General features: G+C 32.2%; 2 protein-coding genes across 4 annotated transcripts in view; one reads left to right on the top strand and one right to left on the bottom strand.

The window, feature by feature from the left end:
* LOC139491039 (sodium- and chloride-dependent GABA transporter 1-like) overlaps positions 1-794 on the top strand; it is a 19,037-nt gene extending 18,243 nt beyond the window's left edge. For all 3 annotated transcript variants that reach the window (XM_071278312.1, XM_071278325.1, XM_071278318.1), the window contains exon 13: positions 543-794. In XM_071278312.1, coding sequence (XP_071134413.1) covers positions 543-650 — 108 coding nt within the window. In that variant the 3' untranslated portion in view covers positions 651-794. The remainder of the gene's footprint in view (positions 1-542) is intronic.
* Positions 625-19,928, bottom strand: LOC139491058 (cytochrome P450 2C29-like). Its single transcript, XM_071278338.1, has 8 exons — positions 19,384-19,928; positions 17,312-17,546; positions 14,762-14,876; positions 13,281-13,449; positions 11,101-11,237; positions 9,305-9,401; positions 8,604-8,810; positions 625-2,746 (listed from the first exon to the last, which is right to left on the bottom strand). Exons 1-8 carry the CDS (start codon positions 19,751-19,753, stop codon positions 2,568-2,570), a joined length of 1,509 nt encoding a protein of 502 aa, XP_071134439.1. The 5' UTR covers positions 19,754-19,928; the 3' UTR covers positions 625-2,567.

The following is a 19,928-nucleotide window of genomic DNA, read 5'->3' as shown; positions in this document are numbered from 1 at the left end:
GAACAGTTTACAAAACACAACACTGAAAACTAAAGAGAGCAACATGAAACCAACCAAAACCCGCAAGTCTCAGTTGCTTCAGAAGCAAAAACAAGTAACATTACATGAAATACCGAACTCTAAGTAAAATTAAAATAGAAAGTCCGTTTACCATGGTAAAATCAAAATATCAGACCCAACAAACGAATGGAAAACAGCTGTCATATTTCTGAAGCAGATCATACTAAACTTGTAGCATCCAGTTGCTCGTGTAAGAACAAATCTTCAATAATTCTTATTTTATGACGTCACAATCGAGAATAGAGGACGAGATCGTGGTTATGACTTTTGAAACATATCCTTCTTCATCTGTGCAAAAAAGATATTCCAAAACAGTTTTTCCAATGTAAATTAAAAGAACTTTATTGTTTATTATTCTTTCTATTTTTAACTTCACATTTAATTATCCACGTGAATTTACTATGCAAACCAATTATCCTCTCATGACATTTGTTGACAATTTCCATTTTCAATGTAATTATGATTTTAATTCTTCTTTCCAGCGTACGAAGCTTTTGTTTAGACCTGATATAGAGTTGCCTGGTGAACTAGGTCCACCACCTTCTTACACTGCTGTTACAACTATTATAGAACGGAATCATATTCTTTAATCATATAAAAATATTTCAAATATTTTCCAAGACCACTTTTATATTACGCTTAGTTTATGATGCAATTTATGATACAATGTATTTGTACGAATCTATTGAATAACAAATTAATAACTCAATAAATGTAGCATACTAAATGTTTGAGCCGCTTCTGTATGATTAATGTACAGTATGGTTGCTATGGAGACAAGATGTCAACAATTGTATGCTTTATTTGTCTATGACCTAGTAGTATAGTAGTGACGGTACTTACTTTGCAGCGTGCGTATCAGTGAAAGAGCAAATACTTATTTTAAAATCTTTAAGTTAAACTGGAATGTGATTGAATCCTGCTTTCCAGGCGAACAGGCTATCACAGCGGTTTCAATAAATTTGAATTTTGGTCAAGTAAAATTGACAAAAGAAAAACAGGTGTTTCATAAACTAAAACGATGTCCTTGTCATTATGTATTTATTTTTCAAATGTCTTGGTTGAATGTTTTATTCAGTACACATGCTTAAGGAAGCTTGCTTGTCATGTTTTGGAATTTTGGTTAGATTTTCGGAATCCTCTGCTTTTATCCATTTGAATACCTTAACAAATTTTGCTAGGTGACCCCCATTTTCTTTTTTAGAATTCTTTTACATGTATTATGATAAGCTGTCTGTTAAAGTCTTTTAAAATTTAAATTATTTTGATAGTTTTTGTGGACAAAAACTTGTCAATGATAAAGCTATGAATTGAAGAGAGAACATTTTCCCGCCAAAATTTTAAGATTATCTCACTGTTTTAAAGACCCATTGGTTGTCTTTGCAATTTTCTCCGCTTTAGTCGGGTTGTTGTCTCTTTGACACATTCCCTATTTCCATTCTCAATTTTATGATTCATTTGAGCTTATATTCAAATCATGGGACGTGTGAGTAACTGCAAAGGTTCATACATGCAATTTTGGAATTAGTTGAATATATAGGAAAAGTTCAATTTCAAACGAGAAAACTAACAGCATAATTTATGTACCAAAAAAATGAACGAAAAACAAATATGTAACACATCAACAAACGTGAACTACTTAATTACAGTATTCCTCCTTTGAACATTGATTGTTGGTTGCTTAACGTCCAGTGGCAAATATTTCATGCATATTCAGGACGAGACTCATTTGAACAGGCCCCTTTAATAGAAGACTAATTTTTTATCCTGTTACGAATTACAGTTTATGACTAAACTCAGTAAAGACCCGTCGAAATTGCATTTAATTGATAAATTCAACAACACAACAACACTTACCGTTATCTTGATGATATATTTTCCTTAAATAATCAAGAATTTTCTCAATATACTGCTAAAATTTACCCCAAGGAACTTACTTTAAAGAAACCAAATTGATACGGTGATAACTGTCCTTTCCTGGATTTAGATATTTCGATTTTAAACGGGAAACTCCACACTAAAATTTACGACAAAAGGGACGATTTTTCGTTCCCTATTGTTAATTTTCAATTTTTAGATGGATATGTTCCCTTGGCACCATCTTACGGTGTTTACATTTCACAGCTCGTTCGCTATGCCCGTGTCTGTTGTGACGTTTTTGATTTTAACGAACGCAATCTATGCTTTACTGGTAAATTATTAAAATAGGAATACCGTTACCATAAATTACTTAAAACCTTCCATTGATACAAAGATTTGGTTTTGAAGTTTTGTTGTATCTGTAGAAAACTTATTTCAAACGGGATAGCACATTCTAATTTTTACGGAAATGTTGTTAACCGTGCCCGGAAATTAAAAAAAAATGATCCTTGTAAACTTGTCGCTTTCAGATAACTGCGAAAGTTATATATAAAAAAAAATATATTTTAAAATTTGTTAATTCAAACACTATTGAACTAAGCACACGCATTCTAAAGTTGGACATGTTAAATAATCAAACTAATGATCTATCTCAAATCAGCTTTAAGCCTGTATGGTGAAGGTGCTTGTGTTATCCCTGTTATTCCTTCAAATGATAATATGTCACTTGAATCGACTTTAGAGAATTCAAATCTTTGTAGAAGATTCGAAAAGATCAGAAACAGCTCTGTTCGTGCTAAGGACTCTCCAGGACAGGAACGTGGACCTGCAAAAAAAAATAATTGAATGAAATTACTTTTGGTATCATCATTCACTTACTCTACATATTGAGATTATCAGTCTCATTGCTAAATTTATCCGATATATACTAAGTAGTAATTATATTCTGTTTATGAGGTGATTGTATGAAATTCCTATGAAATAAGTCGCTGACATTACAATGCAGGACTACATAATGTTATGCTTGCCAAATGATCTGCCTTCTTCGCTTTTCATGTTCATGTTAGGGATCAATCGGCTTTTTTTTTTATATATATAAGATGTGTTGCTGTTTTCATCGATTGTATGTTGTATTCTATATACTGTATCTTGCTCTTGTCGTCGAGATTCTGTCTCATTTACTTGTCTTAATCATATTCTTTTAGTAAATACAAAATCTCTAACTATAGATGTATTGCTTTAATAACAAATCTAAATGAATGTTTATTATAAATTCAGGCTCCAAATAATTTTTTTTGTTCGAATAATTGAGTTTAATGTGTATGACATATTTAAAACGTAGCACGATGTAAAGCTTAAAATTTTGTTTAAAAAACGAATCAATCTACCGTACAGTAAATTTGCTCCAAGGATAAATTTGTATCACGATAGGTTATCAGAAATCATTAGTCGACCCTTCACATATTAAACTGTACATGAACTTAATCATGATAATTACCTGTAACAGTGTTAAAAGGTGGTAGAACACATATCAGATAACTAGAGGCTCTCAAGAGCCTGTGTCGCTCACCTTGGTCTATGTGCATATTAAACAATGGACACAGATAAATTCATGACAAAATTGTGTTTTGGTGATAATAATGTGTTTGTAGATCTTACTTTACTGGACATTCTTCTTGCTACAATTATCTCTATCTATAATGAATAGTGGAAAATATATACTAAAAATTTACAAAAATTTACAAAACTTTATGAAAATTGTTAAAAAGTGACTATAAAGGGCAATAACTCCTTAAGGGGTAAACTGACGATTTTGGTCATGTTGACTTATTTGTAGATCTTACTTTGCTGAACATTATTGCTGTTTACAGTTTATCTCTATCTATTATAATATTCAAGATAATAACCAAAAACAGTAAAATTTCCTTAAAATTACCAATTTAGGGACAGCAACCCAACAATGGGTTGTCCAATTCATCTGAAAATTTCAGCGCAGATAGATCTTGACCTGATAAACAATTTTACTCTGTCAGATTTGCTCTAAATGCTTTGGTTTCAGAGATATAAGCCGAAATCTGCATTTATGTACTAGTTTTAGCCATGGCGGCCATCTTGGTTGGTTGGCAGGGTCACGCCACATATTTTTAAAACTAGATACCCAAATGATGGTGGTGGCCAAGTTTTGTTAAATTTTGCCAAGTAGTTTCAGAGGAGAAGATTTTTTGAAAGAATACTAAAATTTAAGAAAAATGGTTAAAAATTGACTATAAAGGGCAATAACTCCTTAATGGGTCAACTGACAATTTTGGTCATGATGACTTATTTGTAGATCTTACTTTGCTGAACATTATTGCTGTTTACAGTTTATCTCTATCTAAAATAATAATCAAGATAATAAGCAAAAACTGCAAAATTTCAAAGAGATGGGAAAAGCTCACTTGACCCTTTGGGCCAGGTGAGCTAAAAAATGGAGAGAGAACACTCAGGGGCAATAAAACCCCAAGTCGAAAACTTAATTTTGCACAGGAAAGGAAACAAACGATAAAATACATTTTTTTGTTGATGGAAATTTGGTCTGTTCATGTTGCTTGCATTTTATTCCGATATATAATATAAAGAAGTTGTCATTTGGGTTGACAAATATTTCTATATTATGTTGTTTTTATCTATGTTTTGCCAATTTCCGATTGCCTTCCTTTAATGAAATCTTCAACAAATATTTTCTTCTCATTCGTATACCTAAAGTTACCTTTTCGATGCCACTGCTGGTGGAGTTTTAATTTCCCGAGTGTATCACCAGCCCAGTAGTCAGCACTTCAGTGCTGACATGAATTATCTAAATATGGTCATATTTATAAATTAACTGTTTACAAAAAATTTTAATTTTTGAAATACTAAGGCTTTTCTACCTCATGAATTGATTACCTTAGCTGTATTTGGCAAAGCTTTTAAGAATTTTGGTCCTCAATTTTCTTCTTCAACTTCGTACTTTATTTAGACTTTTTATAACTTTTTTTGGATTGGAGCGTCACTGATGAGTCTTTACACTACAAAAGTCAAAAACTCTGAAAAGACCAGTTTTTGTCTGAATTGGCATGAATTTTTACTCGACATTCTTAATTTGCCCGAATAATTTTTAAAAATTCTTGACATAGTATGAATTTGTCTAATAAGGGTCTTGATTTTTCTTGACAAGTGTCTTGACAGTATGAACATTGTCTTAAAATTTCTCGACACTTCCTGTATCATCTGATAAGAGTCTGGATTAGTCTCGACCAATTCTTGACTGTCTTAAATTTGTCTCGATATGTCTTAACATATTCTTGACATTCTTAATAATGTCTGAATATGTCTTGACATATTCTTGACATTCTAAATAATGTCTGAATATGTCTCGACATATTCTTGACAGTCTTAAATATGTCTTGACACTATCTCAACAGTATAAATTTCGCCTGAAATGTGAACAGATTTATTATTCCTGGCGTAGATAATAATTTATTTTTAATCTTTGGGAATTGTTCAATTTTTTTTTATGTTAAAATAATTAACTTCATAATTTTGATGAAGAAAATTCATTTTAATTCAATTTTTCATCATCAAAATGATGATTTTCATTTTCATCTATCAACAAACTTTTTAAATTGTACTGGCATGGTCAGTCAAATGATAAGTTGTATGGCTGATTACAGGTAAATCAGTAATTTCTATTTGATAGCTGCATGTACTCTGGGGTGTGGAATACCTTAATTTTATGGGGAACATCCTGTCCATGTGTATTCCAACCGGTGACATTACACAATTTGTTTTTTTTATTAAATGAATGATTTGTATATCATCATGATTTGCTATTTATATAAACCACATTTTGGTACAATAATTATTTACCATATAAACATTGAGTATTATGAATGTTTAATGAAATATGTCTACAGTATAATTGGTTTTAATCATTTAATTTATAAGATTTAGGAATCAAAATTTGTAATTATTTAAAACCCACATTTAAATTATTTCATACTTTAGATTTTCATAGCCATATTTGCATTTTTAAAAATATTTATATATCCAAATTTTCAATTATTTTACATGCCCAACTTTTATTTTTTGTTGTAAAAAGTGTAACTTGAAACAACAATATATCATGATATATCATGTAAAGAGGAGTAAAGATAAAGTAAGTATATCATGTATAATGATCATGATTTTTAAAACTCAGAACTGTCAAGTAAATTTTAGACACAATTTAAAATGTTCAGAATATGTCAAGCCATACTTATAAAAAATAAGAATGTCAAGAATATGTCAAGAAATTTCAAGACAATATTCAAATATCAAGAATTTGTCAAGAAATTTTAAGACAATATTCAGAATGTCGAGAATATGTCGAGTAAATTTAATACAAATTTAATATAAATGAGAATTTGTCAAGAAAAATTAAGACACAAGTCATACTTTTGGAGAATGTCGAGTAAAAGTTCATGCAAATTAAGACAAAAACTGGTCTTTTCAGACTTTTAGACTTTTGTAGTGTTAGTAGACGAACCGCGCGTCTGGCGTAAATACAAAATTTAATGCTGGTATCTATGATACGTTTATTTTCAGTCTTTTCCCATTAACTGCAATACAGTAAACATTACCAAAAATTTCCCATATCCAATATTAATCCTCAATATTTTGATTCATTTCAAGTATCTTTTTGTCAAAAGATTTCCAACTCTTTTTATTTATATTAGACCCCGTTCACACTAGGACATTTTTATCGATTTAAACTAGACCGGTTCACTTTAGATGGATTTAAGGGCCAATGTGAACGCTTTGAATCTATCTTCAATCGGTCTAAACTAAAACACCAAAAGAGGTAGTTTAGTTTGAAAAACGATCTTACTTTAAATGTGAACGCAGAGATCGGTTTAAACTAGTACGATTGAATAGAAAATAACGTATGCGCATGTACAGCGCCAAAACTTTCTCAGAGGTTCGTTGTTTAACCCATATTTCTCTGTTTACATACATTTAAAACAAACTGAAAACATTTTGTCTTCGTCATCGCATAGATTTGCGAAATATGTGTCTTCTATTCTTGTGATGATTTTTTTTCTTTTCATGAACTGCACTATTTCGTCGTGTTGTAACTTCGTTTTAAATTAAAGACAACGGCAATAACACCTGTACCAAAATGTTAACTTCTGATTCAGGAGAAACAATAACTTTATCCATTTTTTTCAAGTGTGTGTGTCAGGGTATTAATAGATGAATTTAATAAATCAGTTCTATTTATACACAATGTTTACAGTTTTACGGGTAAAAAGGTTAGATCGATTGCGTTTTTGATTGTAGTGTGAACGCAGTGGATCGGTTTAGACCGATAGAGATCATTATGATTAAAGATAATGTGAACGCTAACTGGTTTTATTTAGATCAATTCAAATTAGATCGATTAAAAAAAGGTAGTGTGAACGGGGTCTAACACTTCCCCTCCAATTTGAAATTGATTTCTTCATAAACAGTTGATATAAAAAATCTCAGTAGCCAAAAGATCTAGTTTTTTCTAGTTTATATTGAAAAAAAAAACCAAACCCAAACACCTACTTCATTATGATGTTTAGAAATTTTTTTTTATAATCATTGTACACCAATTAGATGGACACATTATGTTTTCCTTTCTACTAATCCTTATTATAAGCTTTCTTTTTACACATACAAACTTTCGTCATCATAGAAAAAAATAGATTCAAGTCATATGAAACGAGTGAAAGGTGAAACATAATGTTTATCGAATTTTTTTATAATCATTGTACACCAATTAGATGGACACATTATGTTTTCCTTTCTACTAATCCTTATTATAAGCTTTCTTTTTACACATACAAACTTTCGTCGTCATAGAAAAAAATAGATTCAAGTCATATGAAACGAGTGAAAGGTGAAACATAATGGTTATCGAATTCTTGAACCAATGCATACATATATATATATGTATCCTAAACTTAGTCTTCTGTGCACGATTTAATAATATTTTACGCATCCATATCGTATAATTGTCAGAAAATTAATTCTCTCGGTCTATTATGATGTGAAAATATGGCAGCTAATTAATTGTCGTTTTTTGAAGCTGTAGTTCAACGATTGTCACCTTATAGTAAACAATCAACAAAGAAGCATGTATATTGCGCACGTGTATAACATGTACAATAAGATAATAGTTAATTTCAATGACAGCTCCATGCATATTGTGATCACCGGATGTTTACGAGAAAGGTCACGTTGGGTTCACTGCATACGGAAAACACATAGGCGAATTGTTACTGGATCCAAACAATTAAACAATAAGGAAATTTTTTCTTAATGTGGACAAGTTATAGAATTTTCTTGAGAAAAAGTAATATGTAAAAAAAACTAGCCTTTTTATTATAAAAAACATATGCATCATATTTTTTTTTGATTTGAAGTTTCATATGACTTTAATATATTTGTTATGTTATTTTGGAAGCGATTTTTGATAAATGACGCAAATACACAAATTAAAATATCTTTCATAAATATTTCATAAGTTCCCCTCCTTAACTTCATTACGCGCGTCTGGCGTATTAAATTATAATCCTGGTACCTTTGATAACTTTTTATAACATTATGTTCTGTAAGTTATATGTGTTTAAACCAATATTGCATCCTTTACTTACCTAAGGAAAAAGGCATTAAGTATTCTTTGTTGATGATTTCATTGTTTTGGTTCAGAAATCTGCCTGGATTAAACTCTGTGGGATCTGTCCAGATTGTCTCGTCCAAGTGTACAGAGACAAGGCTTGGAATAATTATGGTATTTTTAGGTATTTTGTATCCATTGATTGTGGTATCACAGACTGATACGTGGGGTACTGCAAATAGTGCTATAAAAAAGAGTATGGTATTTTTAGGTATTTTGTATCGATTGATTGTGGTATCACAGACTGGTACGAGGGGGTAATGCAAATAGTGCTATAATAAAAGGGAGAGTAAATCGATATATTACATATATGTTAAAGATTATGTTTGTGAAACTCATAAGTCGAAAATAAAATGACCACGCCATGGTTAAAAAAGAAAAAGACAAACAAACAATAGTACATAAAACACTACAAAGAAAATTGAAGACTTAGAAACACGAACCCCACCAAAAATTTATGGTGATGTCAGGTGATCCGGAAGGGTATGTAGAATGATGAAAAGAAGGCAGACAAATATCTTTACAAAAATAAAAAGTAATACTTGTGCAAATAAAAGTGCTAAATCAACAGAATGTCGACTTAAACTATTCTTGCATATACAAACTTATAAATATTTTTTTCATACCCATTAACGTAAAGTTGTTATAATTTTCATGAAGCACATTAAGTAAGTATACCTATATTGGAAAGTCTTTGGATTTCCATTATAGTTGCCTCTGTGTATGGTAAACGACGTCTATCAGATATTCGAACCATTCTTCCCGCTCCTATGAACTAAAAATAAATACAGACTCGTGAATTAATGTGTATTTTGCAATCATTTTTTAAGTTACAATCCTTAGGCAATATTTACTTTTGTTTAGACTATATCGGGTTTCTTAACTATTATGAATTAAAGGAACAGTAGCATACCGCTGTTAAAAAGTCATAAATCGATTGAAAGAATACATAGCCGGGTTACAAACTAAAACCGAGGGAACATCAACTTTATGACAAAACCATACATATAACCGACTATTTGATGAGAACTGCCATAGATCAGGACAATTTAAAGAAAAAGGTGGGATTAACCTGATTTTATGGCTAGCCAAACTTCATACATATATGGCAATGTTTATAAAGTATGATATATGTATTTTCCATAGAGTCCTATGCTAAATCAAGTCCCCCCGCTGGCGGCCATCTTTGATAATGGATCAACTTCAAAGTAACAACACTTGGTCAACACCTCATTAGCACATTCATGTCATGCTTGGTTTCATTCCATTCCATTCTCTAAAAGAAGACATTTGTATGTATTGTCATAGGGTCCAATGTTAAACGAAATCCCCTGCTGGCATTAATTTTGGATGATGGAGGTAACAACACTTGGTCATCACTTCATAAGGAACATTCATGCCATGTTTGGTTTCATTGCGTTCAGTGGTTTTCTAAAAGTAGAAATTCAATGTATACCCCATTGGGTCCTATGTTAAACGAATTCCCCCGCTGGCGGCTATCTTGAATAATGGATCGGCTTCATAAAGACCGTTCATGCTATGTTTAGTTTCATTCCATTCAGTGGTTCTCTAAACGGAAAACATTCGTTTGTTTATCACAAAAGGTCCTATGTAAATCCCCCGCTGGTGGCAATCTTGGATGATGGATATCTTAAAAGTAACAAGACTTGGTCAGCACTTCATAAGAAACATTCATGCCATGTTTGGTTTCATTCCATTCAGTGGTTCTCTAAACGAAGACATTTGTATGCATTACCTATAGGGTCCTATGTAAAACTAAATACCCCGCTGGCGACCATCTTGGATGATGGATCCGCTTAAATGTAACAACACTTTTTCAGCATGCCATAAGGAAAATTGATACCATGTTAAATTTCATTCCTTTCAGTGGTTCACTAGAAGAAGTTCAAAATGTAAAAGTTAACGACGACGACGGACGACGAACGCCAAGTGATGAGAAAAGCTCACGCAGACCTTCGGGACCAGGTGAGCTAAAAAAAAAAACGAAAAGACAAACAACAGTCCGACAGGGACTATTTATATTAACTATAGTTAGACAGTATAGAATGTCCATGAGTCAACAAAACTCTTTGAAATACGTCAAATACTGCAATACAAACTTCACAAATAAACGAGGTTGAACTCAATTACTTTAGAGAGGTAAACAAAGTCTTAACTCAACTATTATTATCCGTCGTACGTGTCGCTCATGACATCTTACAACTCATAGAATAATCCCATACAGTGATGCCATTATCGAGGAAAAGAAGACAACTAAAACATATCAGTGGTCATCAGTGAGAAACAGAAATTCCATATATGTCAATCAAATCATGATAGCGTCTACAAAATCAATTTAGAAATCATAACCAAGTAATATGACGTATGCGCATAACACTATGATTGAATAATGATAATCAAACTTTGCAATTAATTAAACTGACAATTATTAACTGTGAAAGATTTATCCTTGCCTTTGTAATTTCTTCTTGACATCTTTTTTGAACATCCGGGTATTGAATCATATACAACAATGACCAATCAAGCGTAGTGGCTGTTGTGTCCGTTCCAGCAGCAAATAAATCAGCAATTGTACTGAACAACCCACCAGCTAGAAAAAATAAGAATTTAATACAATACAAGAATTCTGGATATCAAAACTATCCATTAAAGTCATTTTTATAGACCTTTTTCTGTTTCGTTAATTTGTTTTCATCTGACTTTTCCCCATTGATAATCTGTAAATGTTATTGTTTAGAAGCAGTAATAATTTACAGAGAATGTGTTCGGACATATGTATCAGAAATTATATAAAAATTAGATGTGGTATGAATGCAACCTATCCACAGGAGACCAAATGACACACTAAAGGTTATCGTAGTTTCTTAGTTTCAATAGTTCACTCAAACAAATATTTGCGAGATTCATGATCATTCATTGTTTAACTCTTTAAAAGGGTTTGGTATGCGTATTTCCAATGAGACAACTATCAAATTCTTTATTACCTTGAACTTTACAGTTCATCGGTGTCATTAATACAAATGTTCATAGTAAACAAGTAAACAAACAGAGAATGTTTATGTAATATTGTCTCTGATTGTATCCCTTAGTGACGAACGGTCGAAGTACAATGCCAGAGGGAGTAGAAGTCAGGGGTAAAAGGTTGGATTTTGTTTTATTGCAAAAAAAAAAAAAAAACGAAAGTGGTAGTGTTCGATGACTAGCTTTAAGATTACAAGACTGCAAAATGTACACAATTTCAAGATCTATTGTTTCCTTTTTTTTCCTAAAATTATCGGTTGACTCATTATTATGGAGTTATTGCCTTTAAATGAAGATATGTGGCTTATTTTCGTATCTTTGTCTACCATTATACCATATCTACATTAATAAAGGCAACAGTAGTATACCGCTATTCAAAAGTCATAAATCGATTGAGAAAAAACAAATCTGGGTTACAAACTAAAAATGAGGGAAACACATCAAATGGAAGAGGAAACCAACGAAACACATAAATGCTGAATATTTTCGGTCATGTTTACTAGTAGATCAACGTTCCTAATCATTTTGGCTGATCACAACTTTTCTCTGTATTACGATAGTCTTTTAAGATGATTATATAAAAAATCCGCAATATTTTCAGGGAAGAAGATTTTTGACCAAATTAACGAACAATGGATAGCTAAGACTGATGCCAAACGTACAACAGCTTACACTGAAAAAGATTCTAAGTGACATTCAAATTATCAACTGGATAAGATTAAGAGAGTCTTCATGATTTTGAAAGAATACGAAAAGGAAGCAGCTTTAGTTTATACACTCAAAGGTCCTGCATACAGGAAGCCCTAAAATACAACAATAAGAAAGGCGTGTTCTTTCAATTACTGCATCAGGAATAGGATTACAAATAGCTCTAAGTAGTTGAATCGCTCACCAGTATTTCATAGAGAAGATTTTTTTAATAATAGCAAACTTGATGAACAAATTGTGTAAATTGTCTTAAAAGGGAAAAAACTCCTTAAGGGGTCAATTAACAATTTTGGTCATTTAGCTTTTAGGTAGATCTTACTTTGCTTAACATTATTGCTGTTAACAGTTTATATCGATCTATAATAATATTCAAAATAATAACCAAAAACTGCAATATTTCCTTAAAACTACCAATTTAGTTGGCAGCAACCCAACAATCGGTTTTTCGATTCGTCTGAAAATTTCGGGGCTGACAGATATTGACCTATTGTACATTTTTGTCCTGTCAGATTTGCTCTAAAATCCTTTTTTTTTTAGATATAATCCCAAAACTGCATTTGACCCCAATGTTCTTCTTTAAGCCATGGGTGCCATGTTTGTCCATAGATCAATTTTGGATACAATTTATAAACTAGATACCCTAAGGAACATTTAGTTAAAGTTTGAATGTATTTGGTCCAGTAGTTTCAGAGGAGAAGATTTTTGACGACAGACGAGGACGACAGACGACGGACGATGACGGACGTCGTGATGGCATAAGCTGACATGGTGCCCTTCGGGCCCCAGTGAGCTAAAAAGGTTACTTATCATAGAATTAATCTTAAATTGATTGGTTAAATTATAATAACGTTTGGTGTTTTAATAAAGTGTTCACCAATCAGAAAAGAAACCACTCTAAACTTACGATTTAGAGAAGATGTCCGTTCAATTTCGTCTTTTTCGGCCTCCAAATACATATCTATAAAATCGCGGATATTTTCAGGATCAAATGAGTCTCGGTGTTCGCTTATGTGTTCGTCTATGTATTTATTTAAAGTAGCAAACCCTTCTAGTCTCACCCTAACGCTGTCTTTCTGAAGTGATGAAAATATAATATAATAATAAGAATATCACAGGTATATCTTAATACGGCGATACACACGCATTGAGAAATGATAAGATGGCATATTACAACATCAATTCAATGTAATCCATCCCTCCAAATCCGTATTATAATAAAGACCGAATTTTAGTGGTCAAAAAGGACGAAAAATGATTCGTAGTCTCATGCTAAAATTAAGAAGAAATTGTCAAGTCATATAACTCCTGCAAAATGTCCATATAAAATAGCTGAAGGAAAAATGGTTAACTTCACATAAGGAAAAACACTGAGTATGAAAGCTTCGGGTATATGAACTCAATAGAGTAGTAGTTACATGGTGCCTTTTTGTTCAAATATGTTAAAACATGGCATGAAACATTACAAACCGTTTTATAGGAGAAGCGTTCAATATATGGCCAGTTGATACATTACTACTAAATATACACAAGAACAAGAACACTGTGATGTTTATTTCAATTTTTTTAATCAATTGTAACTGATTTGATGCCCTTTTTGGGCCCTGTAATTTTGGAAATAAAATAGAAATATTCTCTTCCAAATAATCAAGATATTAACTGAGAGTATTATTTAGCTTTATATCTAGGGGATGCTATGCACGTAAACCTTTCAAACTACACAGGTGTTTCTGTATTGTGGATATTTAACATTACCAATGCCTGCTTTTTAAGTACAAAATGTAAAAGTTGGACCATCATGAGGGAAAGAGGCCAACTTATCTCCATTATAATGAGATACTGGGTATGAAACTGCGTATGCATTTGTACACCAATTGCACTTTAACTTTCATTGACTTATGGTTAGTAGATCTTCCTAAACTGACCTAATCGCCAAATCGACCACTGATGCAATCAGTCGGCGTCATGTCAAAATGGCGATCTGCTATAGTCAACTTCACATGGTTTTCACGGGCACTTGTGTTAGAATTTTTTCCCCTATATTCCTTAATATTACAGTTGCTTGTCTCAGTTTGTCTCATAACTTTTTTCTATATATACCTTAACATAACACAAGACATTAAGTTATACATGACATTTGTTTACTGAGACAAGTGCCTGTGTGTTATAATAATGTATGTAGGAATTATTTTCTGAGACACGTACCTGTGATGGTTCGTCTAAAAAGTGATGTGGGCGGATTTATACGGATAAAGACGTAATTGATAAGATGATGATATACTTTTACATTTAACTGACAACAGTTTATAAAACAGGAATGTATTTGCCTTGAATTTTTGAAAGAAATAAATTAATTTTACTAGAATAATTTGAAAATATGCAGCTTACCGTAAGAAAGTTTAAAATGGGAAATATTCCAGTCGCTGTCAAAGGACCTGGACCTGAAAATATTTCGTCAATTGTCTTGATGAGTTTGTGCAAGGATTCATTGTCATGTTTGTATCTGAAACATAAAAACAACATACATCAAATAAATAGAATGCAGATCAATTCTTAGAGGTATGTCACAACTGAACACATTTTTTCGGATTAATAAATTATATACTACCTCAAAGACTGTAAAACCCAAAGAATATTGTACCTCGTGGCGGATTTCCAGTAATCATGGGATTATTGTTAAAATCAAGAGTTCCAAATGGTGAAGTTTTACGAACGCAATCACGAGTTGGTTGACCGTTATGGAATAACCGTTTCACAAAGGATATGTTCCTTACGTCGTAACTACAATCCCCTTCCTTTTCATAAATGTGACCTACCGAATTAGACTATTTACCGGATTTGTTATCTCATAAGCAACACGACGGGTGCCAAATGTGGAGCAGGATCTGCTTAACATTCCGGAGAACCTGACATCACCCCTGGTTTTTGGTGGGGTTCGTGTTGCTTATTCTTTAGTTTTTCTATGTTGTGTCATGTGTACTATTGGTTGTCTGTTTGTCCTTTTCTTTTTAAGTCATGGCGTTGTCAGTTTATTTTCGATTTATGAGTTTGACTGTCCCTCTGGTATCTTTCGTCCCTCTTTTGTTATGTAATTAAACTTTCTGATAAAAGTTAGTTGGTCAAGATAATCTAGGAGTTTGTGTATCAACTTTTATACTGTAAGATGGGGCGATTTTCCTTGTGTCTTGGATCATTAAAGACTCTGAAAGAGAATGAATTGTTGTGTCTTATTCGGGATATGTCCGTCTGTCTGTGTCACCACCGTCCTCGCATCTCACCTAGGTGTACATATTCAATTATTGATTCGACATTTGAATTTGTGTGAAATTGTGATTTCAGCAAAGTAAATACGGTAATGTTTAAAGAGGTATATCTACAGTATGTGCGTGTACAATTATTCAAATTAGGAATAAAGAAAATGTCTTGATAACTATTATTTTATCTATTTTAGTAGCACCTGGAGGAGTAAAAATTTTCCACTATTGTATTAGAAATATGTCAAATTCTGATTCTTTGAAACTAACAATAGAATTTCTCGGGAATTTGATTCAATGTATTGTTAAGTGAATATGAATAATGTTGTATGTCGTCTATCCATATTTCTACCCAAATACATTGGGAAAAGATAAATGAGTTATTTTTATTGGAAAACTCTGATATCTGTTGTCTATCAGCTTTTAATTATTTGTAAATCCCACATGTGTTTGAATTCGAAACGAAACATGAATAGAAGAAAAGTAATACAAACAATGATTGCTTGGTAAAATGAATAATAAAAAGACAAATTTATTAATTCATTCATGTACATGTGTTCAAAGTCCGTTTACAACGAACGATGTGGCATGATTTCGCCTGCTGTTAAGCGACAATTGGATAAAATAACTCAACATTACTCATGTTTATGTATAATTTTTGTATCAATTTATTTAAGACAGCAGCATATGTATTACACATTTGTATATATCATAATTTCAGAGAAAAATATTCCAGTTCGCATTATTAACCTTTAACTAAAATATGCAGTTCAGGCGAAATAGAACCACACAAAGAAGTATTGCGTAAGCCTCATCCTTCTTTGCCAAATACAAAATAGAAAATGCCAGGTAAAATAAAGGCAACAGTAGTATACCGAAAGTATATATGAAAGTCATAAATCGATTGAGAGAAAACAAATCAGAGTTACAAACAAAAACTCAGGGAAACACATCAACTATTAGAGGAAACCAACAAAAACAACAGAAACACTGAAGTGCAACAAAAAACCAAACGACAATGCAACACACACAGAAACGAACTATAAGATAACAACTGCCATTTTCCTTACTTGATACAAGACATTTTATGAAAACAAACCCGGTTGGTTGAACCTGATTTTGTGGATAGCAATGACAGAATTGTAAATTTGCGCAAAAGCTTATTGTAAAACTACATGAGTTGATAGGCTAAAAAACAGCATGTATTTCAGTGACTTTTAGTTAATGACGACAGACATTTTCCAATTGTCGTGACTACAATCAAGTACCCTTTTCCCGAAATTGCCCTCCCGAATTACACTTATCACCGGGTTTGTACTAAAAATATGAGCAATACGACGGGTCCCACATGTGGAGCAGTATCTGCTTGCTCTTCATGCGCCACCCCTAGTCTTTGGTTGGGATTCTGTTGCTCAGTTTTATATGTTGTGTATTGCGTCGTGTTCTTTGTCTGGTGGTCTTTTTCTTTTTTAGTCATGACGTAGTCAGTTTATTTTCGACTGTTGAGTTTGAATGGTCCTTTGATATCTTCCATCTCTCCTTCAAAAATACCACAACTCCTGAAATTCACTTCTAAACGGGGGAAAACAGACATAACAGCCATAAACCTACTCTAATATTTTTTCAGATAACCTTATGTCACCTATTACATTCATATTGATGGATATAGCTGACGAGTACTTACCTATATCCAAATATTAGGCTATGTATGACATTACAGCTAGCCTTTAACATCATTGTCTTAACATCGGTTATCTCAGCTCCCTCCGTTTTTTCAAGATCTTCTGCAATATTCTGCATTTCTTCTAAAACCTTTTCTTCAAGTGAAGTCTTTCCAACACCAAAATCTCTCATTGCTTGTAAAGCGAATTTCCTCCTTCCCTTCCATTCATCTCCATTTGCAAACACTATCCCACTTCCTACATGAAACGAAACATGTACCCATTATTTTAATTATGATCCAAATCCATACTGAAATTAGTTAATTTCGCGTTTCCCAAAAAATCCCTATTAAGACTGTTTTTCAAGTACACATGTGCATAATGTAATGCTCTGTCAACTCCCTGTATAAGCTCGGTGTCTTGAACTAAAATATGTTTTCTCCAATAAGCCGTTTTCAAACTTGAAATCTAAATTAGTAGTTTTGCTTTCTCCTAAAAGCCCTTTTCTAAGGTCTGTGTTTGCCCAAAAGCCCTATTCAAATTTGCTCATTAGTACTGAAAAAAGTAAAATCACAAAAATACCGAACTCCTAGGAAAATTCAAAAAGGAAAGTCCCTGATTAAATGGCAAAATCAAAAGCTCAAACACATCAAATGAATGGATAACATCATGTACACGCATTTTCTTGTGTAGAAAATGGTGGATTGAACCTGATTGTATAGCAAGCTAAATCTCTCACTTGTATGACAGTCGCATAAAATTTTATTATATTCACAAAGATGCGTGAACAAAACAAACAGACATAATAGGTAAAAATATCAAAAATTGAAAGATGTTCTCCAAAACGCCTTGTACACACTTGTTGTCTAGTACTGAAGGTTGTACTCTCTAACAAGTCTCATTACAATCTTATGTCTGTGTCATTTAAAAGAAATGTTGAAATTAAGGTATATATATATATATATATATGCTTTTTATAATGAAAAATGCCCTTTTTTAAAAGGTTTGTTGGATTTATGCGTATTGACATAAATGATAAACACGATTTATATCCAGGTGGTGAAATCAAAATAAATTTAAAATAAGAGTGTTGCGTAATTAATCTGCGTACATAATCAGGGTACCATTCAAATAATTTTTTCCCTGTTTTCTGATTGGATTGAACTGTGCATAATGTACTATTTAGTATATTTGTTATAATGCTAATTAGCCAGTAATAATATTTTTCATTATAAGTCTATGTTATATACAAACTAAAGTCATAAAAAAAAAATGAACTAGACCAACCGTAAATTAGTTCTCCCAATGAATACGAATCTATATATGTAGTGAGGGTTTCAAAAGCACCAATCATCTTAAAATTGATCAAGGCAAGTTTCTAGGTTTAGCTAGCTATAAAACCAGGTTCAATCCGCCTTGTTCTACATAAGAAAATTCCTGTACCAGGTAAGGAATATGACAGTTGTTATCCATTTGTTTGATGTGTTTGAGCTTTTGATTTAACCCTTTAATTATGGACCTTTCTTTTGAAATTTTCCTTGGAGTTCAGTGTTTTTTGTGATTTTCTTTTTCTTTGCGAACATTGTAAAGAAAGAAAATTGAAGAAATTCAGTATAGTGTGTCTAACATGTCTATGCTGTTTCCTTTCAGAGTAATCATAAACATTCTAACTAATTCATTTTTGCAGATTCTTTTAAAACACAGGTACGTATGGCATGTATGGGTTGCCATGAAACAGTACGCACAAACATTACGCAAACATGCTTACTTATAAATATATTTTTGTTTTTTATCTGTAGTGTATTTATTATTGATGTTTGTACTCATTAATCATCTAAAAAACCTTTGAATAAACATTTTAACTGGCAACATTTTACATTCAAGATAAAATGTTTAGCATAGGTGCACTTAAAAATAGACATTTGTATTTTTAAATGACCCATATATTTTGTTTACTATGATTAGTGAAATTCATGAAAATTTGTTTTGTGTGTGTAAATATCATGCTGTCCGACCATAAAGAGTCCTTAAATGGGACAATTCATATTTTCATTCTTATTCATATGAAAATATAACTATATTACTTGTAATTTACCTCCTACTACATTTTGACCTAATTTAATTCCTGGAATAAAGTCGGGTCTGTTCACAAAATCGTGTCCGCGTTTCCGTATAACATCTAACACATGTTTATGACCCTGTACAAATACTATCTGATATGGTCCCAAGAACATTCGAAATATTGGACCATACTTCGCCGTCAGCTTGTCTACAAACTTTATTCTGTCTGTGGCTCTATTGAACTGACTAACAAGTAAAATGTTCCCAAATATAGGCCAGGCTTTGGGTCCTGGAATATCCGACTTCGGACTTGTCATCCACAAAATCGTCACAAGAAAAACTATACCAAATATAAAAGTTGTCGTAAGATCAATTCCTTCGAAAAAGGTATATAAGATTTCCATTATATTTATCGAGAGAGATCACACAAAATCCCAGTGAATATACTTATTTAGTCTTTCTCCGTGCCTAACTATAGTGTATATTATCTCAGGTATAAAGTCAGATAGAGATATAATGACTTTAAAGTGCTCAATATTAACATAACAAAAAGAATGTGTTTTTATTGACGTCATCGTG

Source organism: Mytilus edulis, chromosome 1, assembly GCF_963676685.1.
Source record: "Mytilus edulis chromosome 1, xbMytEdul2.2, whole genome shotgun sequence".
NCBI lineage: Eukaryota > Metazoa > Mollusca > Bivalvia > Mytilida > Mytilidae > Mytilus > Mytilus edulis.
Note: the sequence above shows the minus strand (reverse complement) of the source record. Positions and strands in the feature narration are given on the sequence as shown.

Excerpts from the sequence above, each read along its gene's own strand:
- LOC139491058 (XM_071278338.1), bottom strand. The coding sequence starts at position 19,753 with ATGGAAATCTTATATACCTTTTTCGAAGGAATTGATCTTACGACAACT. Across the intron at positions 14,877-17,311 it reads AGCCTAATATTTGGATATAG|ATACAAACATGACAATGAAT; the intron begins GTAAGTACTCGT and ends TTTATGTTTCAG. Across the intron at positions 9,402-11,100 it reads GTCAAGAAGAAATTACAAAG|TTCATAGGAGCGGGAAGAAT; the intron begins GCAAGGATAAAT and ends ATTTATTTTTAG.